The 23,671-nt window shown below is 45.4% G+C and overlaps 1 protein-coding gene across 2 annotated transcripts in view; it reads right to left on the minus strand.

Annotated features, from left to right (window-relative positions):
* Positions 1–23,671, minus strand: part of tub (TUB bipartite transcription factor) — a 256,221-nt gene that overhangs the window by 115,577 nt on the left and 116,973 nt on the right. For both annotated transcript variants that reach the window (XM_078221277.1, XM_078221278.1), the window contains exons 2-3: positions 8,329–8,380; positions 2,132–2,294 (exon numbers count right to left, since the gene is read on the minus strand). In XM_078221277.1, coding sequence (XP_078077403.1) covers positions 2,132–2,294; positions 8,329–8,380 — 215 coding nt within the window. The remainder of the gene's footprint in view (positions 1–2,131; positions 2,295–8,328; positions 8,381–23,671) is intronic.

A 23,671-nucleotide genomic window follows, 5' to 3' on the forward strand; every position in this document is an offset into this window, starting at 1 on the left:
TCAATCAATAGGGATGAATGATGTCTTTTCCTATGGCAGCGAAAAGGTTTATGACAGTCTCTGAAACCTTGCTGTGAAATTATCCCAGGATGTTATTTTTTATTGTTATAACTCCATTTCTTTCACAACAAGAGGAAAGAGTTATTGTGCTCTGGGTTGGTTTTCTTTTGCTGACTGGATGTGTCAGATTTCTCCTCGTCAGTGATGTACGCTGGCCTTCAAACTGAAAGATTAATGTCTATGATGTCTAAGTTGTGGATTTACTGTGCAATAATCTGCAGCTAATCACCCGCAAACTCTCTGGCCAGTGAATGTTGGTTAACTGTAAAGGGGGAGATTGGATGTAATTGAAACATTTCCGATATTAGGGAAGGGAGGTATTAAAAATGTAAACTTGTTCCTGGGAATTCACCAATGAAAAATCTTCCTTCCACTTCATATATAAAATGGTTCAGTTCTGCTACTCAATCAATTGTGATATGGACAGAGAAAATGGACAGTGTCACAATGTGAAATTCAGCTTTTTTACTCTCAAAACCTACATTTTCCCTGCAATAAGACTAAATACTATAGAATAACGCACCTTCATTATGAAAGCCATCATTTTGGATCTTTTGCTGCCAGTATTATGTCTAAAATGAGTGCATTGTGATCTAATTGCCAGGTCTGTATGTTTAAGTAGAAAACGATGCTTAATATTTAATACCTCAGAAGTGCTTCTGGACAGTTGAACCTCAGCTCAAGTTATATTTATGAAAGAGTTCATGTCGTGCAATATTTGCTACACACAAGTGCCAGGCAATGACCATCTCCAATAAGGGATAATTTAACCCACTTCCCTTGACATTTAGCGGCATTACCATCACCGAATCCACCACTATCAACAGCTTGGGAATTTATCATTCGTCAGAAACTGAACTGAACCAGCTGAAGGAATACTGTGACAACAAGCGCAGGTCAAAGGCTGGAAATTCTGCAGTCAGTAACTCACCTGCTGACATTCCAAAGCTTGTCCACCATCTACAAGGCACAAGTCATAAGTGTGATGGAACACTCTCAAATTGCCTGGATGAGTACAGCTCCAACAACACTCAAGAAGCTCGACATCACCAAGACGAAACAGCCCATTTGATTGGCAACCCAGTAAACATACATGCCATCCACCAACAGCACACAGTTGCAGCAGTGTGTACCATCTATAAGAGACACTGCAGCAACTTCAAAACCCACAACCTCTATCATCTGGAAGGATTAAAGCAAGTTGCCCTCCAAACCACAAACCATCCTGATTTGGAAATATATCAGCGTTCTGTCACTGTTGCTAGGTTCTAAATCTGGAACTCTCTTCCTAACAGCACTGTGGGAGTACTTACACAACACAGACAGTAGCAGGTTTAAGAAGGCGGTTCACCACCACTCTCTCAAGGGTAATAAGGGAAGGGCAACATATTCTGGCCTTGGCAGTGATGCTCATGAATAGATGAAAAAATTGAGCTTCTTTGCTAGACCCAAGTAAAGGGTACAATTTAGCTAGTTATAATTGGGTTGGACTGTACACACTATCCACTGCATTAGTTTATAGTAACTTCAGAGGTGACTCAAGTTATAACTAATTTAATAATAACAATATTTATATATGTACAATCAAGAATCTGACAGATCTGCAATGCACATCTACCCTCTTCTCTTCCCTGGCTCCAACTGAGGTTCCTCACCGACCCAGGGCATGTACTCTTGCTCCTGATGGGCTCGGCCTCCTGCGTTGCCTCTCCATAGGATACAGCCTGAGCACATGGTCCTCAAGGATCACCCCTTAAAGGAGCCACATTACCACAGAATTCCTGTTAAGTGACTAGAATGCCTGACGTAATTTCTGCACCATAACTGAAATGCCGAACAAATTTCTCTCCCCCACTCAGCCAATGAATCATAGATTGAGTGCTGCCTACGATGGGCTTTAGAGTCTGGTGATTGAAAGCCACGTTTTTAATTTTAAAGTAATTAATTATCCAATGATTTGAATAAGACAAGGTAAATAACACAGGGAAGTGGAATTTAAGTGCCCAAAATTTTAATTATCAGATTAGGTTAAATAAAGTGCACACAAACAGCATGGAGTGAACCGACTCACCATGATAAATGGTACTGCTGTTACTGTTGAGATAAGATTCAACCAGGGGGGCCTGCTCCTCTGATTGCTTCATCCGGCGAGTCCGTGATCGGCTGTCGACATTTGACTGGACCATCAGGGGCTCCTGTCGCTTTTTCTTTTGCTTTTGTTCCAGTAGAGCACGCTGCGGGAAACAAAGATCTGTTAATCATTGAGCACGCTCACATTAAATACTTTCAATTTGTCACAGGTTTGAGTGAACTTTAGACCTGTTCAATTAACAAAGCAACGACTGGCTTAGATCAGTGGCTTCTTTGCATTGAGGCTTTAAGGTGTTAATTAGTATAAGTCCGTAAAGATATTTTTAAAAACGCAAACTTTTTCTGATTTAAGAGAACATTTTACAAAACGTCCGCATGCGTATTGAACGAATACAGTAAATTTACTATTCGCAGGATCCCATAGGGATTACACATGAAGGAAATGCAGGCTGGAGATAGTGCTCTTACAGTGCAATCCCGCTTTTCCAACCTGTGCTCTATTACACAGTGGCACAGTGGCTAGCACTGCTACCTCACAACACTAGGGACCTGGTTCGATTCCCGGCTTGGGTCACTGTCTGTGTGGAGTCTGCATGTTCTCCTGTGTGGGTTTCCTCTGAAAGATGTGCTGGTTAGGTGCATTGGCCATGCTAAATTCTCCCTCAGTGTACCCGAACAGGCGCCGGAGTGTGGCAACTAGGATATTTTCATATTAACTTCATTTCAATATTAATGTAAGCCTACTTGTGACACCAATAAATAAACTTTGATTACAGCACAACTTCTTGCATGTGGGACTCTGTGAAAATACCTTTACAATGTGGTTCAAGTTATAATGGAAGCTGAGGGAGTGGGAGGGGGGAGCTGGGAGAGAGGGGTTTAGGGGACTGCTCGGTAGTGGAGAAAGCCGAGGGAATCTTCAAGGTGACTCTGGGACAGTGGCTGGTTTTGGCGGAGAGGAGCAGAGCTGATAGAGCTTGATGTCAATAATCAGAGGACTTCTCCTTGACTGCCTGAAACATTGGTCATCCCTCTGTCTCAAGATTGGAACACTGCACTCTGCAGCATTTCAATCAAATATTGGTCCAGACTTTTGTTGAGCGCTGACCTGACTTCTGACTCCAACTTCAGTGGGAACTCAGTGAAATTCGCAAGGAATTATATAGACCTTCTCTGAAGGCTCAGCTGATCTCCTGCTCATTAAGAAAATGTGGTAACAAGATGGTCGATTTGATGCAGTCCACATGGATTTTAGCAAGACATTTGTCAAAACCCCAAATGGCAAACTGAAGGGGCAATTGGCAAGTTGGATCCAAAATTAGTTCAGTGGCAAGAAGCAATGTACGATGGTCGAAGGATGATCTTGTGATTGGAACACTCTTTTCAGTATGCTTCTGCGGGGCTCAGTCATGGGTTCCTTCCTTTTTGTAGTATGTAACAATGACTTAGAATGCTCCATATTGAACACCACTTGGAGAAAGCGCTGAGGGTGGCAAGGGCACAGAATGTACTCTGGGTAGGGTGACTTCAATGTCCATCACCAACAGTGGCTCAGTACCATCATTACCAACTAAGCTGGCCAAGTTCTAAAGGGCATAACTGCTAGACTAGGATTTTGGTAGGTATAAGGAAATCAACAAGAGGGAAAAACCTACTTGACCTCATTCTCACCAATCTACCTGTCACCGATGCATCTGTGCATGACAGTAACAATAGGAATGACCACAGTGGCTTTGTGGAGACAAAGTCCGCCTTCATGTTGAGGACACCCTCCCTCGTGTTGTGTGGCATTACCCCTGTGCTAAATGGGACAGATTTTGAACAGATATAGCAATGCAAAATTGGATATCCACAAGATAGTGTGGGCCATCAGCAGCAGCGGAACGCTATACAATCTGTAATCTTATGGACAGGCATATCTCCCACTCTACTTTACCACCAAGCCAGGGAATCAACCTTGGTTCAATAAAGACTGCAGGAAGGCATGCCAGGGTCAACAGCAGGCATACCTAATAAAGAGGTGTCAACCTGGTGAGGCTACAACACAGGACTGTTTGTGTGCCAAACAGCATAAGCACCATGAGATGGACAGAGCTAAGCAATTCCACCAACGGATCAGATCGAAACTCTACAGTCCTGTCACATACAGCTGTGAATGGTGGTGGAAAATTAAACAACTCCTTGGAGGAGGAGGCTCCACAAATATCCCCATCTTCAGATACTAGGGAGATTAGCTCATCAGTGCAAATGATAAGGCTAAAGCTTTTATAGCTACCTTCAGTTTGAAGTGCTGACTGGATGACCCATCACTGCCTCCTCCTGAGTTAAAAATTTATTTATTAATGTCACAAGTAGGCTTACATCAACACTGCAATGAAGTTACTGTGAAAATCCCCTAGTCGCCACACTCCAGTGCCTGTTCAGGTGCACTGAGTGAGAATTTGGCATGGCCAATGCACCTAACCCACACATCTTTGTGGGAGGAAATTGGAGCACCCGGTGGAAACCCATGCAGACATGGGGGGGGAACATGCAAACTCCACACAGACAGTGACCCAAGCCAGGAATCGAATCCGGGTCCCTGGCGCTGTGCGTGGTTTAGATTTCCTATGTTGGTCAGGCCCGTGCCTGAGATGGTGGGGGTGGGACAGTGTAAATGAGCTGACCCTGAATGAGAGTTGAGAATGCAGAGACAGGCTGGGTGGAAGGCCTGTCTCTGTGCACTGGCATCATGCCAACATTTAAAAAACAACAATAAAACATTTTTTTAAATCCAGGAATCACTGCTCATATCCCCCCACGCCTTACACACTCCTCATGTCAAACTACGCCAATTTATGTTCCCCACCCACCACCTGTGGTCCCTCTTACCATCCATGCCAACCTCCTTCAACCACCTCAATAGCCCTCTGCCATTTAGAGCCAACCATTGCCCACCCATTCACCTATATGCCCTTTCCATCTACCACGCTAACTCACCCAGTATCCACCATGGGCAGACTCCAGGATCTATGGTAAGATGAGATGAAGCAAAGTTCTTAACATCCTGTTGCAGAGTTTTATTTTTAAAGAAACAACCCTCTTGTTCATTAAAATCCATTTACTACATTTAAATTCCTTCAACTGCATCATGCCTTACAAAAACAAGTATTTGAATTCATACTCCTACATCAAAGAGCAAATAACACCTTGCAGCTGTCAATCAAACTGTGAAATGACAGGCACCCCACTGAGATAATGGAAGGCTGTGAAATCAGTCATACAGCACTAACCCAGTAATGGAAATCTTAGACCTATGTTAACAGACAGAGTTAAACAGCAGTGATTTTTTTAAACACTCCACATAGTTCTTTCAAAGATTTAAAGGAAAGGAGTTCTAAATGCATTAATAGTTGACAATTTGTTTGATAGTTCCTTTTGGCACTTTTGACAATTACTTTTGACAGCTCTAATGAATTTATGCACATTTTACACACATTCATCTCCACTTTTAACAATCCCAAAGGACACCTTAACTCTATCAATTTGGGGTGAAAGGTGTCCAGGGCATTATACAAAGGGATACCCAACTTCTGCAAAATGGTACCCACTTTTCCAAAGGACTCTGCAAAGTTTAGACCTGCTACTAAATTGTGTACATTGTATTTCCCACTCCTGGCTAATGGAAATCAGACATGACTGGAAGGCAGCTGTTGTTTTATATGGCCAGCTGCCTCCACAAAATATGCATGCGCAAATCTCAATCAAGAAAATGATAGGTGCTATGTTTGGGAGAGGGACTTCCCGATTTCAGTTTACTCTGCCATTTTTACAGTGACAGAGAGGCTCTGTTGAAAATCCAGGGGTGGGGGGAGGGGGGTACGCTGTGGTGGAGAATGCCTTGTTTTTGATGGGAAAGATATAGAAAGGATGCAGGAACAGAGAGAGACACATGTGGTGTATGAATATACATCTCTGAAGGTGGCAGGACAAGTAGAGAAAGATGCTAAAAGGTTGAAAGGATCCTGGCCTATATTAATAGAGGCAAAGGCTAAAAGAAGTAAGAAGGATATGCTAAACCTTGCCAAACATTTGCGGCTGAATTCTCTCATGGCCCTACTAGCAGTTTTAACGGCAAGTGGTAGGGTGGGGGGTAAATTCATCAGGAGTCCAAAAATTGGTTTTATGCTTCTATGAATTTCCCATGGGATCTTCCGCTGGTTCCCCTGTTCATGGATCAGGAAACCCACTGAATGCCAGCATGACTGATCTGCATCCCGCTAATGGGATGCAGATGAAGACCCATCTAAAATCTTCTACCCAAGACCCAATTCTCCATGATGCCAGTGGGAAAACATGCCAGTCCAGAACAGGTCTAGAACAACGTGCAGAAGACAGGACTCATCTGAACAATGTCTAGAGCTGCCTCTGGAGTTCAGGATGGAGGCCACCAGCAACCTTCGACCCCAAAACACCACAGTAGTGAGGGAAATGGCGGGGGGTGGGGGGCGGTGGGGGAAGCATCTACAGGTGGATCTTTCAGCTTTAGTGTAATTGAGGATGTCCATCTTCCAGACTCAGTGTTCCTGGAGATCCATCTCCTTTATCAGGAGGTCCAACTTCTTTCTTCAATGGTGGGTCGGTGATATTGGGTTTCAATATGGCGTCCCAGTATGATGGCAGGACCTGTGCCATCCAAGCCTGCCCAGCCATGGAATACTGTGCAAAACCCCGGGTGCATAATTAATGAAGTCAGGGACAGAATAGTGTAGTTTCCTGCCAGTCTCGACAGCGGGAAACACTTCTCTTTCCTGCCTCCACCAGGGAACGTAGTCCTAGATCGGAGAATTCCGTCCATAGACTTCAGTTAACTGTAGTCAATCCTGGAAGGTGTTAGAGGGGGTGCGGGGGAAATTTGCTAAAATGGTACACGGAGCGACTGGAAAAATTAATTTGTACTCCTTAAAAAATAATCAGAGCATATTCTGTGTTTCCATCAACATGTATTATATTACATTAATGTATTAATTGTCAGATTCAACCATTCCAGTGTTCTCCTGGTCAGCCTCCCATCTCCACCCTCAATAAACATTGAGTTCATCGAAAACACTGTTGCATAGATGCCCTAATTCCCAGCAATTTATGTTCATCCATCACTCCTGCGCTCACAAAACCCACACTGGTGCCGAGTCCAGCAATGCCTCAAATTGTAAAGTTCCTCTCCGTACAGTTTACTGGTCATCAGTTTGTGAGAGCTTTCTGCACACAAATTGGGTTTCAATTTTCTATGTTACAACAATGATTACACTTCAAAAGTACTTCATAAAGTGCTTTGGGACATCCCAAGGGCATGAAAGGTAGGGCTGGGTTTTCATGAAGACCGGGATATTCTGGTGAGCTGTGAAAATGGCTTCCGGATCCCCATTCCAGGAGTCCCGACCCCATTCCCAGCACTGCCTTTTATGGGTGTGGGCTAGTTTAGGTCATGAACCCACATCCTGCTCTCCCAACCCGGACAGCTCCATCGTGGGGATAGGCATAGCTACCTCATCCTCCATTATTTTTAAGGAGACGAGCTAGCTTTTAAAGGACTCGTGGTTCGTGGCAGAGGTGAGAGAATCTTTTCAAAGGTAAGTTCGAAAGGTCTTACTCACGCCCATCATGCCAATCTGTGTCCCTCCACCCACCATCATGCCGATCTATGGCAGTTCCATGAATACATTGGCTTGACGGGGAGTGAGGAGTGGGTTGTAGTTCGAGTTGGGGGGTGGAGGAGAATGTCATGGGGGATGAGATACTTGGTTAGGTTGGGGGGAGGATGGTGTGGGGGGAGAATACCATGCAGGGTTCAGGGTTCAGTCTGAGTGTTTAAAATAATTAGTCTGAAGTTAGAAGTGCTTTTTTCCCTTCTAACTCTTTCAGAGTAACTATGAGTTGGTGATTTAAATTGCTTTACTGGATGGTCCCCAGGTCAATGCAGTTGTCCAGAGGAAGTTAGCGTTTCCAATCAATTGCTGGGTAAACCTTTGCATGGGAACTTTCAAGATGGATTCTCCAGTGCATCATTGCGATACCCCAAATCTGATACTGGGAGCCAGGAGGTTAGGTGTTTTAGCAAACTATCGCCAGAGTGAGAAGAATTCCTCCCCATGGAAACCAAACACTAATAGCTGCAGCATGTGTGGCACTAACCCTTACCTGTCTATCAAGCTTCTGTTGTCGCAGGTTGCTGCCCTCATCATCCAGAACACTGCGAAGGAAAACAAACATAGGTAATCAATATGTGTCTGCTAGAATTTGACATCATAGATTGTGCAGGTCCAGTCCTGAAATCTCAACAGTATCATAGAATCATACAGCACAGAAGGAGACCCTTCAGCCCATCATGCCTGCACTCTTTGAAAGAGCTACCAAATTAGAACCGTCACAACCCCCCCCATTCTTACCCTCTGAAAGATTTTTAATCTTTCAAGTACACATCCAATTGAGAGAATTTTCTAAGAATTTTGCACGTTATTTTACAATTAACTAATTTATTTTACTTGAGCCAAATAACCATGGGGCGAATTTTCCCGTTCTGCCCGCCACGGGAATTGTAGCGGGCGAGGGGTGGACCATGGAAAGGTCTGTTGACCTCGGGCGAGATTTTCCGGTTTCAGGGCGAACCCGGCCGGAAAATCCCACCCCAGCTATTTACTTCCCATTCATTGTTAATTAATTCCCAGTGCTGCATTTTTCTGGAGCTTTTAGTTTTCTTCATGTTACCAATAAATACATAGGTGGCTTTGGCTGCGTGAATGGAACTCTCCCAACTTGCCTCTCCCAGATAAAATCTGGAAAGGGAAACCAGATGATTGGTTGCGATGAGCTGAAGAGTCTTATCACACCCAGAAAACAAAATGCTCTAACAGCTCCTGGTAGGGGCGGCACTGTGGCACAGTGGTTAACACTGCTGCCTCACAGTGACAGGGACCCGGGTTCGATTCCCAGCTTAGGTCACTGTATGTGTGGAGTTTGCACATTCTCCCCATGTCTGTGTGGGTTTCCTCCGGGTGCTGCGGTTTCCTCCCACAGTCCAAAGATGTGCAGGTTAGGTGGATTGGCCATGCTAAATTTCCCCTTAGTGTCAGAGGGATTAGCTAGGTTAAATACATGGGGTTAAGGGGATAGGGTCTGGGTGTGATTGAGGTCAGTGCAGACTCGATGGGCCAAATGGCCTCCTTCTGCACTGTAGGATTCTATGATCCTATCCGTGACTCAGGTATGGGTTACCCCTGCTGTAGGAGAATCTGCTGCACAAGGCATTTGAAGAGCTAGAAGTAAAGTCAAAACGACAGAGCCTTTAGGCCCCATATCAATGATGGCAGCTCCATGCAACAGGAGACTAAACGCAAAACCCCAGGTACATTGCCTGCAATTTTCCATCTGTCAACATCAATGGATAAAAAAGTACTATGAGCAACATAGCCAGGCCTGGGAAAGCTTCAGTTAGCAAGCTTAAGGGTAAAGAAAATCATGTTAAGAAAACAGTTGTCCACTGTTCCTGAACAAAAATCAGTATCAAAACCTTTTATCTATGATACATTTGTCCTCGTCATTTTACCAGAAAGAACTGAGATTATTTTCAATGACAGACAATTTTCGCTTGATTCATATAGATACATTTGGATCTGTTGAGTTTTGTTCATGTGTGTATTACCTTTGGTAAGGCCAACACATTGCTTGAACCTTAAGAAATAGGACTGGAGGCACACATTTCAGCTTCCATGGAAACAATTATTTGCATGTGGAGAAAATATATCCCATGGTAAAATGAAGAGTGGCGTAGGAATTTCTATGGATTTCTGTAAGTGTGTTCCCCTGTGGTTAATGAGACATCTTGCACATTAAAGTGCTGCCTTTAGCATCTTTTGCAGGAGAACCATGGACTGTGACAGTGCTCTGATCCCAGTGAACGGTTTTTACAACTAGAAATCTCAGCATGAGGAAATGCCTTCCCCTCCAAGTATCTTTAATGCATTCCTGTCATCTGCAATGTCTGAATTTGTAGTGATTAAACCTTTACCCTCACAAAGAAATAAGGTTGCTTCAGGAGGGGGAGAAAGCTTGAGCCTAGAGATTTGCTTGGTTGAGAATTTCATGTCTCTGATAGCAGCACGCTGCAAAGACTGGGCCGTTTCCATGTCAGCCATTTCTGGGAGCCTTAAACCAATTCTGTGGCCATCTGGCAATCAGCTGTCTGGTGTTAGGCTTTCCGTTCCTCAAGGGCGTAGATCCTGCCTCTTAGATCTGCTGGCCAATTAGAGGGCTGGCAGCTCTTCAGTTCCAGCAATGCCATGGGTGACTACTACTGGGACTGCACCTGGCCTTGCACAGCATCATGGATGCTGCCCTGGAACTGAGGTCAGCGGGGTCAGGCTCAGCGGGGCCAGTTGGGAAGGCTCTGGCGTGGGCTTGTGGGTCATTGCTGAGGCTGGTAGGGGAGGGTTTTTCACAGGATCAGCCTTTACTGCTGGGGGGCTCCCTTCATGTGCACAGGGTGCCTGATTTGGAGGACTTCCCCAAACCAGCAAGGAGGTAGCCAGGTTTCGCTGGGCAATCTCCAGTCGCCATTGACAGAAGTCTTTAAATGACCCTTAATTGACCACTTAAAGCTGTCAATTGGCCTCTGGGTGGGAGTGCTGCCCTCGACCTTCCCCGCCACTGAGATAGGTGCACACTGCCAGGCAAGTGGCAGCCACTGCATACCCGCCTTCACTCCAGATTCAATCACCGCCTCTCACCTTCTATGGCTGGACTCAATTCTGCCCATGGTCTGGGAAATGCACTATCATGAATAAAATAGTAGGTTGAAGCATTTCTTCAACTGTTCAGGTGGTGATTTGCACTGCGTTAATTTACGTAAGTGTCTTTCATAATGAGAATCACGTACAGATTCTTCTGGGCTGAAAAACATGATTTAACGGAGATGTGAAAGCAATTTGAAATAAATGTGTTGATACGTCTATTAAGAAGTATGAAGAATTGAAATGTAAGGGTTGAGCATATCTATGGGAATATCAATGTATTTGTAAAATTTTCAGAATAGGTTATCCACCAGAGACAGAGGGTGGAATTTTCCTGTCCCGAAGTCATGGGAATTGTAGCAGGCAGGACAGAACATTCGGCGGACCATGCGAAGGTCCGTTGACCTCAGGCAGGAATTTCCAATCTTGGGGCGTGCGTGGCTGGAAAATTCCACCAGCGTGTTTGCAAGAGAGTGCAGATGAGATGATTAAAATTTGCTAAAATTTGGGCATGTTTCACTAATTTGATTAAACACTCCACAGTTACAGCTGTGAATATCAGCTCTTCGTGTCTATTCTAAATTAATTTGTAAGGTGTTTGTTAAATCTCCAGCCCTAGCCCTGAATCTGCATGTTTTCCCACTCTCTCTCCAAGTGCCATTATGCCCTCTCAGAGTTTATCTTGCCCTTGAGAGAGACATCATGTTCCTTGACCTTATTCCAAACAAACTGCTGACCACCTCCTTCCCTTCCTGGTGCCAATCTAACTGAATGTTAACCATTTCCTCGGCACAGGTACTGTCCCTCTCCCCTTCAAATCTGCCATTATCACCCCCTCTTCAAAATCCTACTCTTGAACCACCATCACCACCCCCTCAACTCCGCCCCCTCCCCACAATCATTGCAAGTTACCACCCCATCTCTAACCTCTTTTTCTTCTTCAAAATCCTTGATCATATTGCCGAACCTCAAATCAGTGCCAATCTTTCCCACAACTCCATGTTTGAACCCCTCCAAATCAAGCTTGTGCCTCTGCAACCGTGCTGGATGGTTCATATATGACTTTAATGATCACAAACTTCCCTCCTCATCTGCCTTAATCTGTGTAGTTGAACAAACCATTCTCCACCAATGACTCTCCACTGTCATCTAGCTGGGTGGGGCAAGGTTCGCCTGGTCGCACTCTTACCGATCTAGACATGGTCAGACAATCACCTGTATTGAGGGTGGCACGGTGGCACAGTGGTTGGCACTGCAGCCTCACAGCACCAGGGACCTGGGTTCAATTCCTGGCTTGGGTCAATCTCTGTGTGGAGTTTGCACATTCTCTCCGTGTCTGCGTGGGTTTCCTACGGGTGCTCTGGTTTCCTCCCACAGTCCAAAGATGTTAGATAGATTGGCCATGCCAAATTGCCCCTTAGTGTCAGGGGGGTAAATGCATGGAGTTGTGGGGATAGGGCCTGGGTAGGATTGTGCAGACTCGATGGGCTGAATGGCCTCCTTCCACACTGTAGGATTCTATAATTGGCTTTTTTTCTCATTCATGTTCTGTTACCTCTGGAGTTCCCAAAGGATTAAACCTTGGTCCCTTCCTAGTTCCCATTTACACTCTGCTCCTTGGCAGCATCATCTGGAAACCCAACATCAGTTTTCATCCTTACGCTAATGACACCCAGCTCTACCTCACAGATATTCCCTGTCGACCTCTTCACAGTGTGATGCTTGCCTGATGTCCAGTGCTAGATGAACAGAGATTTCCTCACATTAAATATTGAGAAGACTGAAGCCATTGTCTTCAGACCCCACCACTAACTTCATCCCTCTCTGTGGCAATTTATTTGAGCCTGAACCAAACTTTCTGCCGTACTTGCTCCACCATTGGTGGCCAAGCTTCCAGCTGCCCAGGTCTTAAGCTCTGGAATTCCATCCCCAGAACTCTCTGCCTCTCTGCCTTCTCTCCTTTAAAAAGCTCCTTAAACCTCACCTCTATGATCAAGCTAAAATGAAAACAGAAACTGTTGGAAGTACTGTGGAGAAAGTTACAGAGTTGACCTTTCAGGTCAAGAAGCTTTCTTCAGAACTGAAGGACAATAGAAATGTAATAGGATTTGTGTAAGTGAAAGGGGAGAGGGGGGGGGAGAAAGAAGAAAAGGGAAGTCTGGGGGTCCTTGTGCATGAATCGCAAAAACTCAGTTTGCAGGTGCAGCACGTGATCAAGAAGGCAAATGGAATGTTGGCCTTTATCACGAAGGGGATGGAGTATAAAAGCAGGGAGGTCTTGCTGCAATTGTACAAGGCACTGGTGAGGCCGCATCTAGAGTACTGTGTGCAATTTTGGTCCCCTTATTTGCGAAAGGATATCATGGCCTTGGAGGTTCACCAGGTTGATACCGGAGATGAGGGGGTTAGCTTATGAGGAGAGATTGAGTAGATTAGGCCTGTACTCGTTGGAGTTCAGTAGGCTGAGGGGAGATCTCATAGAGACATATAAGATAATGAAGAGGCTAGACAGGGTAGAGGCAGAGAGATTCTTTCCACTTAGAAAGGAAACAAGGACTAGAGGACACAGCCTCAAAATAAGGGGGAGTCAGTTTAGAACAGAGTTGAGGAGGAACTTCTTCTCTCAGAGGGTAGTGAATCTCTGGAATTCTCTGCCCATTGAAGCAGTGGAGACTACCTCGTTAAATATGTTTAAGTCACAGGTAGATAGATTTCTGAACAATAAGAGAATTAAGGGTTATGGGGAGCGGGCGGGTAAGTGGAACTAAACCACTACAAGATCAGCCATGATCCTATTGAATGGCAGGGCAGGCTCGAGGGGCTAGATGGCCTACTCCTGCTCCTATTTCTTATGTTCTTATGTTCTTACTAAGACCGGCACATGCAAAGGAAAACACAGAAACAAAATGGAGGGCAGAGTTTGCAGTTTGAAATTGTTGAACTCAATGTATTGTCCACAAGGCTGTAAATCGCCAAATCGAAAGATGGCATCCTGCTCCTGGAGCTTTGCGTTGAGCTTTATCTGAACATTGCAGCAGGCCGAGGACAGCAACCTCCGCTTCCCCGCTCTCCCCTACACAGACCCTCTTACATTTCTGCCTTCCTTCGGTTCTGAAGAAAAGTACCTGAATTGAAATATTAACTCTGTTTCTCTTTCCACGGACGTTGCTCTGAGTATTTCCAGTATATCTGTTCTTATTTCAGATTTACAGAATCCGCAGTGTTTTGCTTTTGTCTTTGATCGAGCTTTTTTGCTCGTCTGCCAACTGATAACTTCTTGTGGCACTCAGCATCAAACTTTGTTTGATTCCTGCGAAGGGTATTGGGGCAGGTTACAAGTTAAAGATTGTTGTTGCTGGTGTTATCTGTTCCTTTTCCTTTCAAGAGCATCTTTTGCTATTGGTTGCTAGAGAATTGAATGATTTTCCAGTTTGTACCCAATGTTCTGAATTCTGAGCTAGTTTGGGGAAACAACATTGCTGTGATAATGTACCTCATCCTCATAGCTGTTACAAATTTGGGACTACCAGTGCGTGGGCTCTGCTGGATGCCTATTTTCACAAGCAATTACTTTTGTTACAAATTCTGAACTCCAATAATACCTTTACATTTCCAAATTTCAGTCATATGCAAGCAGAACTGAGACAGAATGATTAGTTTATTGTAAGCCAGTTATTTGCAGTATGGTGTTCACAGAACATGTGATTCATTGAATCCCTGTAGTGCAGAAGTGGCCATTCAACCCATTGAGTCTGCAGCGACTCTCTGATAGAGTACCTTACCCAGGCCCTCTCCCCCTGCCCATTGTCTGGGAAATGCACTATCATGAATAAGATAATAGTTTGAAGCAGATTCTGTACTGCAACAAAGCATTTCTTCAACTGTTCAGGTGGTGATTTGCACTGTGTTAATTTATGTAAGTGTCTTTCATAATGTGAATCATGTACAGATTCTTGTGGCCTGAATAACATGATTTAACGGAGGTGTGAAAGCAATTTGAAATAAATGTGTTGATACCTCTGTTAAGAAGTATGAAGAATTGAAATGCAAGGCTTGAGCACATCCATGTAAATATCAATGTATTTGTAAAATTTTCAAAATAGGTTATTCACCGGAGAGACAGAGGACGGAATTTTCCTGTCCCGAAGCCATGGGAATTGTAGCCGGCAGGACAGAACATTCGGCAGAACATGCGAAGATCCGTTGACCTCAGGCAGGAATTTCCAGTCTTGGGGCGTGCGTGGCTGGAAAATTCCACCAGCGTGTTTGCAAGAGAGTGCAGATGAGATGATTAAAATTTGCTAAAATTTGGGCATGTTTCACTAATTTGATTAAACACTCCGCAGTTACAGCTGTGAATATCAGCTCTTCGTGTCTATTCTAAATTAATTTGTAAGGTGTTTGTTAAATCTCCAGCCCCAGCCCTGAATCTGCATGTTTTCCCACTCTCTCTCCAAGTGCCATTATGCCCTCTCAGAGTTTATCTTGCCCTTGAGAGAGACATCATGTTCCTTGACCTTATTCCAAACAAACTGCTGACCACCTCCTTCCCTTCCTGGTGCCAATCTAACTGAATGTTATCCATTTCCTCGGCACAGGTACTGTCCCTCTCCCCTTCAAATCTGCCATTATCACCCCCTCTTCAAAATCCTACTCTTGAACCACCATCAAAACCCCCTCAACTCCGCCCCCTCCCCCCAATCCTTGCAAGTTACCACCCCATCTCTAACCTCTTTTTCTTCTTCAAAATCCTTGATCATATTGCCGAACCTCAAATCAGTGCCTATCTTTCCCACAACTCCATGTTTGAACCCCTCCAAATCAAGCTTGTGCCTCTGCAACCGTGCTGGATGGTTCATATATGACTTTAATGATCACAAACTTCCCTCCTCATCTGCCTTAACCTGTGTAGTTGAACAAACCATTTTCCACCAATGACTCTCCATTGTCATCTAGCTGGGTGGGACAAGCTTCGCCTGGTCGCACTCTTACCGATCTAGACATGGTCAGACAATCACCTGTATTGAGGGTGGCATGGTGGCACAGTGGTTGGCACTGCAGCCTCACAGCACCAGGGACATGGGTTCAATTCCTGGCTTGGGTCACTCTCTGTGTGGAGTTTGCACATTCTCTCCGTGTCTGCGTGGGTTTCCTACGGGTGCTCTGGTTTCCTCCCACAGTCCAAAGATGTGCAGGTTAGACATTTCTGCCTTCCTTCGGTTCTGAAGAAAAGTACCTGAATTGAAATATTAACTCTGTTTCTCTTTCCACGGATGTTGCTCTGAGTATTTCCAGTATATCTGTTCTTATTTCAGATTTACAGAATCCGCAGTGTTTTGCTTTCGTCTTTGATCGAGCTTTTTTGCTCGCCTGCCAACTGATATCTTCTTGTGGGACTCAGCATCAAACTTTGTTTGATTCCTGCGAAGGGTATTGGGGCAGGTTACAAGTTAAAGATTGTTGTTGCTGGTGTTATCTGTTCCTTTTCCTTTCAAGAGCATCTTTTGCTATTGGTTGCTAGAGAATTGAATGATTTTCCAGTTTGTACCCAATGTTTTGCCAAGTTCTGAATTCTGAGCTAGTTTGGGTAAAGAACATTGCTGTGATAATGTACCTCGTCCTCATAGCTGTTTCAAATTTGGGACTACCAGTGTGTGGGCTCTGCTGGATGCCTATTTTCACAAGCAATTACTTTTGTTACAAATTCTGAACTCCAACAATACCTTTTCATTTCCAAATTTCAGTCATATGCGAGCAGAACTGAGACAGTTATTTGCAGTATGGTGTTCACAGAGCATGTGATTCATTGAATCCCTGTAGTGCAGAAGAGGCCATTCAACCCATTGAGTCTGCACCGACTCTCTGATAGAGTATCTTACCCAGGCCCTCTCCCCCACCCTATCCCTGTAACACTCACATTTCCCATGGCTAATCCATCGAACCTACACATCTTTGGACACTAAGGAGCATTTTAGCCTGGCCAATCCACCTAACCTGTACATCTTTGGGCTGTGGGAGGAAACCGGAGGACCCGGAAGAAACACGTCAGTGACTTGATTTTGAAGGAAAGCCCACTTTTGCCCTTAGATCTGCCTGACTGGTGTAAGATCCGGTGAGCCTTGCAAAGAAGGGGCAGCACGGGTCTCAAACTGGCATTCCAGCTGATAGGCGATACCCTCACTGCCAATGGAAGATGCCCCAACTTCAAAGTGAGACATCAGCCCCTCCCTAATTCTCTTAATGATGGACAAGCGAGCGTTGTCCAACAGTTTTTCTGATGTTCATATCTTGTTTTATTTACTGCGATTTTAAAGTGATCTGGGGTAGTACCTCATGTCTCGAAAACATGCAGAGGGTGGTTCCCAGCTCACAGTGTGCAATTAGCTCTGGGCACATGTCACTGTATCACACGGGAAAGGGACAGCTGCCTTTGTTTTTCTTCTCTTTTTCAAAGTTTAACATAGAACATAGAACATAGAAAGCCACAGCACAAACAGGCCCTTCGGCCCACAAGTTGCGCCGATCACATCCCCACCTCTAGGCCTATCTATAGCCCTCAATCCCATTAAATCCCATGTACTCATCCAGAAGTCTCTTAAAAGACCCCAACGAGTTTGCCTCCACCACCACCGACGTCAGCCGATTCCACTCACCCACCACCCTCTGAGTGAAAAACTTACCCCTGACATCCCCCCTGTACCTACCCCCCAGCACCTTAAACCTGTGTCCTCTCGTAGCAACCATTTCAGCCCTTGGAAATAGCCTCTGAGAGTCCACCCTATCCAGACCCCTCAACATCTTGTAAACCTCTATCAGGTCACCTCTCATCCTTCGTCTCTCCAGGGAGAAGAGACCAAGCTCCCTCAACCTATCCTCATAAGGCATGCCCCCCAATCCAGGCAACATCCTTGTAAATCTCCTCTGCACCCTTTCAATGGCTTCAACATCTTTCCTGTAATGAGGTGACCAGAACTGCGCGCAGTACTCCAAGTGGGGTCTAACCAGGGTCCTATAAAGCTGCAGCATTATCTCCCGACTCCTAAACTCAATCCCTCGATTAATGAAGGCTAGTACGCCATACGCCTTCTTGACCGCATCCTCCACCTGCGAGGCCGATTTAAGAGTCCTATGGACCCGGACCCCAAGGTCCTTCTGATCCTCTACACTGCTAAGAATGGTACCCTTCATTTTATACTGCTGCTCCATCCCATTGGATCTGCCAAAATGGATCACTACACACTTATCCGGGTTGAAGTCCATCTGCCACTTCTCCGCCCAGTCTTGCATTCTATCTATGTCTCGCTGCAACTTCTGACATCCCTCCAAACTATCCACAACACCACCTACCTTGGTGTCGTCAGCAAACTTACCAACCCATCCCTCCACTTCCTCATCCAGGTCATTTATGAAAATGACAAACAGCAAGGGTCCCAGAACAGATCCCTGGGGCACTCCACTGGTCACTGACCTCCATGCAGAGAAAGACCCCTCCACAGCCACTCTCTGCCTTCTGCAGGCAAGCCAGTTCTGGATCCACAAGGCAACAGCCCCTTGGATCCCATGCCCTCTCACTTTCTCAAGAAGTCTTGCATGGGGGACCTTATCGAACGCTTTGCTGAAGTCCATATAGACCACATCCACCGCTCTTCCTTCGTCAATGTGTTTGGTCACATTTTCAAAGAACTCAACCAGGCTCGTAAGGCACGACCTGCCCCTGACAAAGCCGTGCTGACTACTTTTGATCATACTAAACTTCTCTAGATGATCATAAATCCTGTCTCTCAGGATCCTCTCCATCAACTTACCAACCACTGAGGTTAGACTCACCGGTCGGTAATTTCCCGGGCTGTCCCTGTTCCCTTTCTTGAATATAGGGACCACATCCGCAATCCTCCAATCCTCCGGAACCTCTCCCGTCTCCATCGACGATGCAAAGATCATCGCCAAAGGCTCCGCAATCTCCTCCCTCGCCTCCCACAGTAACCTGGGGTACATCCCATCCGGTCCCGGCGACTTACCAACCTTGATGCCATTCAATAGTTCCAACACATCCTCTTTCTTTATGTCCACATGCTCGATCCTTTCTGTCCTCCGCAATCCAGCAGTACAACCACCCAGATCCCTTTCCACCGTGAATACCGAGGTAAAGTATTCATTAAGCACCTCCGCCATTTCTAACGGTTCCGCACAAACTTTTCCCCCTTCACCTTTTAAGGGTCCTATGCCTTCACATCTCATCCTTTTACTCTTGACATATTTGTAGAAAGCCTTGGGATTCTCCTTAATCTTACCCGCCAAGGTCTTCTCATGACCCCTTCTCGCTCTCCTAATTTCCTTCTTAAGCTCCTTCCTACATCGCGTATACTCCTCTAAATCCTTAACACCTCCTCGCTCTCTGAACCTTCTGTACGCCTCTCTTTTCTTATTTACCAGGTTCATCACAACCTTCGTGCACCACGGTTCCCGTACCCTACCAACACCCCCCTGTCTCATCGGAACGTTGTCATGCAGAGCTCCAGACAAACATTCCTTGAAAATCCTCCACTTTCCTTCGGTACTTTTCCCCAGGAATGCCTCCTTCCAATTTACCCGTCTAATTTCCTCCCTGATGACACTGTATTTCCCTTTACTCCAGAGAAACACTTTCCTAGCCTGCCTGACCCTATCTCTTTCCAATGCTATCGTGAAGGAGATAGAATTATGATCGCTATCCCCAAGATGCTCACCCACCGAGAGATCCTCCACCTGTCCAGGTTCATTAGCCAGCACCAGATCAAGAACAGCCTCTCCTCTAGTAGGCTTATCCACATACTGTGTCAGGAAACTCTCCTGGACACACCTAACAAACTCCTCTCCATCCAAACCCCTAGCCCTAGGGATATTCCAATCTATGTTTGGGAAATTAAAATCTCCCATCACGACAACTCTGTTATTCCTACATCTCTCCAGGATCTGTTTCCCCATCTGCTCCTCAACATCTCTGTTACTATTGGGCGGCCTATAGAAAACACCCAGCAAAGTTACCGACCCCTTCCTGTTCCTAACCTCCACCCACAGAGATTCCGTAGTCAGTCCCTCCACGGCGTCCACCTTCTCTACAGCCGTGACACTATCCCTGATCAACAGTGCCACTCCCCCCCCTCTCTTGCCTCCCTCCCTGTCCTTCCTGAAACATCTAAAACCCGGCACCTGAAGCACCCAGTCCTGTCCCTGAGACATCCAAGTCTCCGTAATGGCCACCACATCACAATTCGAAGCAGCAATCCACGCTCCAAGCTCATCCACTTTATTCACTACACTCCTGGCATTAAAATAGACACATCTCAGACCTTCAGCCTGAGCACTTCCCTTCTCCCTCACTCGTCTAACCTCCCTCTTACCCTGTCTACATTCCTTATCTATTTGCGAGCTAACCTCCTCGCTCTCAGTCCCCTCATTTCGATTCCCTCCCCCCAACCTTTCTAGTTTAAAGTCTCACCAGTAGCCTTAGCCAACCTTCCCGCCAGGATATTGGTCCCCCTGGGATTCAAGTGCCACCCGTCTTTTTTAAACAGGTCACCCCTGCCCCTAAAGAGGTCCCAATGATCCAAGTACCCAAATCCTTGTCCCTTGCTCCAGTCCCTCAGTCACGCATTAATTCTCCACCGATTCCTGTCCTCACTCTCCCGCGGCACAGGCAGCAATCCCGAGATTACTACCTTTGCATTCCTCTTTCTCAGCTGTCTACCCAACTCCCTATATTCTCTTTTCATGACCCCTTCCCTCTTCCTACCTATGTCAGCAGTACCTATATGCATCACGACCTTGGGCTCCTCTCCCTCCCCCTTCAGGATTTCTGGGACTCGACCAGAGACATCCCGGACCCCTGCACCAGGGAGGCAAACCACCATCCGAGAGTCCCGTCTGTGTCCGCAAAAACGCCTATCTGACCCTCTCACCGTAGAGTCCCCAATTAGCACTACCCTCCTTTCCTTACCCCTTTGCACTACTGGGCCAGGCTCAGCTCCAGAGACACTGCCACCGCTGCTTCCCCCAGGTGGGCTGTCCACCCCAGTAGTACTCAGACAGGAGTACTTATTATTAAGGGGCACATCCACCGGGGTGCTCACCATCACCCGAGCTTTCTCCTTCCTCACTGTTACCCAGTTACCCTCCTCCCGTGGTCCCGGTGTGACCACCTGCCGATAGCTCCTGTCAATGACCTCCTCACTATCCCTAACATTTAGAGAAATAACATTGCGCTGCTTTGTTTCTGCTAAGCAAAATTCCTTTATGAAGCCACACTTACTGAGTGCTTTTTATCAGTTTTAAAATTAATGTACACCCTCAGCTAAAAACCCGTTTCCCACGGCCAGATTTAGCGCACTTCAATCGAAAGTAGAGTGGTCTTCTAAAAACAAATTGATCCTTTACTCGAGGGTCTGAATTGTTTCTTCTGACTATTTTTACTGGGAAACCATCTTCGTTGCCAATTTTGTTATTTCCTGTTGTATACTAAAGTGGTCAACTAACTATTAACAGCAAAGATAAAGAAATGAAAAGGTTGCCACACAGTGTTTGTGGAGTTTTATTAGAGAGGTGTCACTTGCCTACAGTCCAGGATGGAAGGGAAGGAAAATCTTCCAAGTGCCTCAGATAATGTCACCATGTAATCATATGACATACTATACAAAAAACTCTGGTGCGGCCGCATTTGGAGTATTGCGTACAGTTCTGGTTGCCGCATTATAGGAAAGATGTGGAAGTGTTGGAAAAGGTGCAGAGGAGACTTACCAGGATGTTGCCTGGTATGGTAGGAAAATGGTATGAGGAAAGGCTGAGGGACTTGAGGTTGTTTTCGTTAGAGAGAAGAAGGTTAAGAGGTGACTTAATAGAGGCATACAAGATGATCAGAGGATTAGATAGGGTGGATAGTGAGAGCCTTTTTCGTCGGATGGTGATGGCTAGCACGAGGGGACATAGCTTTAAATTAAGGGGTGAGAGATATAGGACAGATGTTAGAGGTAGGTTCTTTACTCAGAGAGTAGTAAGGGCGTGGAATGCCCTGCCTGCAGCAATAGTGGACTCGTCAACATTAAGAGCATTCAAATGGTTATTGGATAAACATATGGATGATATTGGAATAGTGTAGATTAGAGGGGCTTTAGATTGGTTCCACTGGTCGGCGCAACATCGAGGGCCGAAGGGCCTGTACTGTTCTATGTTCTATACAGAGCTGCTTTGGTTTACAATACATAATACTTAGCAACACATTTTCATAGAAATCATTGAAACCCTACAGTGCAGAAGGAGGCCATTCGGCCCATCCAGTCTGCACCAACAACAATCCCACCCTGGCCCTATCCATGTAAACCCACATATTTACCCTGCTAATCCCTCTAACCGATGCATCTGGAGACACTAAGGGGCAATTTATCATGGCCAATGCACCTAACCTGCACATCTTTGGACTGTGGGAAGAAACTGGAGCACCCGGAGGAAACCCAAGTAGACATGGGGAGAATGTGTAGACTCCGCACAGACAAGTCCGGAATCGAACCCAGTTCCCTGGAGCTGTGAGACAGCAGTGCTAACCACTGTGCTACCATGCCCCCCAGCTTATTGACGCTAATGTTGCTCTGACAATCTTGATTTTGTAAGCGATGCTTGTATATTTATGTTCGTCTATGCAGAGAAATAAATAGGAAACGATGACCATTGTTCTTGTGAACTCTTACTCTTTTATCATCAGGCAGCAGCTGAAATAGAGGAGGGGGAATAACCCACTCCTTTCCTGCCCTTTTATGACAGACTAACATTTAAAATTGCAGGCAGCATGGATACCTGCCCCGAGAGTTATTTCCACATCCGGTTTAGACTCAGAGTATGAACTGCCATTTTAATGCAAAGCCCGAGAAGGACAGCAACAGTAGCTTCCTCCTCAGGATACATTTCCGAGTGCTGTACCAAAGGCTAGAATAGCCTAACAAGGTATCTTCCTTTATTATAGCTAAATTTCCTTGCAGTCTAAGGGGAAAGGAATGTTCTGAGCCCCACGAGGAAACCTTGACTCCCTCTCCATCTTGTCCAAGGATTCCCCTTCCCCACTCCCATCTATTCACTTACCCTAGTGCTGAGGACAATTGCTTTTGCTTCCCATTAGTGTTTCTGACAGCCTTGTCCACTTGAGCTGCTACTTTAATGTCTCATTAAGTTGCACAGCTAATGTCTCTGCTCTCCCATATCAACACTATTACTCATTTTATCAATAACCCCTGTAGTTTCCTTTGGTGCTCAGAATGATTTGCTGGGCCTCCTATTTCAGGGACGTAAGGAGGCGAATTAACCTCATCAATGACTGTTCAAAGGTTCAAGTTCGCTTCATGTCAAAACAACCATTACCACGCACAGCCCATGCTACAGACATGTTAATTAATTTAAATTCTCATGTCAAAGGTCATCCACATCTCCAAGTTGAATGGAAATTTGTTGAATGACACATTATTTATAATAGCATTAAGAGATAGACATATATCTATCTATTAATGACATCTGAATGCAATTATTACTGACAAACATGTTACTTATCTTCATTGGAATGCAAATAGTGCCTCACATTCATACACGATGGCAGTTTGCTACGCAATGCAATTCAAGCTTGTCAGAGTCACTGATAACAAATTATCACTTTTCAGCCACAATGAATTTGCTTGCATTGACTTTTTCTCCCTCTTAATATTCTGGCCAGTTTTCAAGTTGCTCTAAGCCCTTACATT

The sequence above is a fragment of the Mustelus asterias genome, chromosome 9 (assembly GCF_964213995.1).
Source record: "Mustelus asterias chromosome 9, sMusAst1.hap1.1, whole genome shotgun sequence".
NCBI classification, from domain to species: Eukaryota; Metazoa; Chordata; class Chondrichthyes; order Carcharhiniformes; family Triakidae; genus Mustelus; species Mustelus asterias.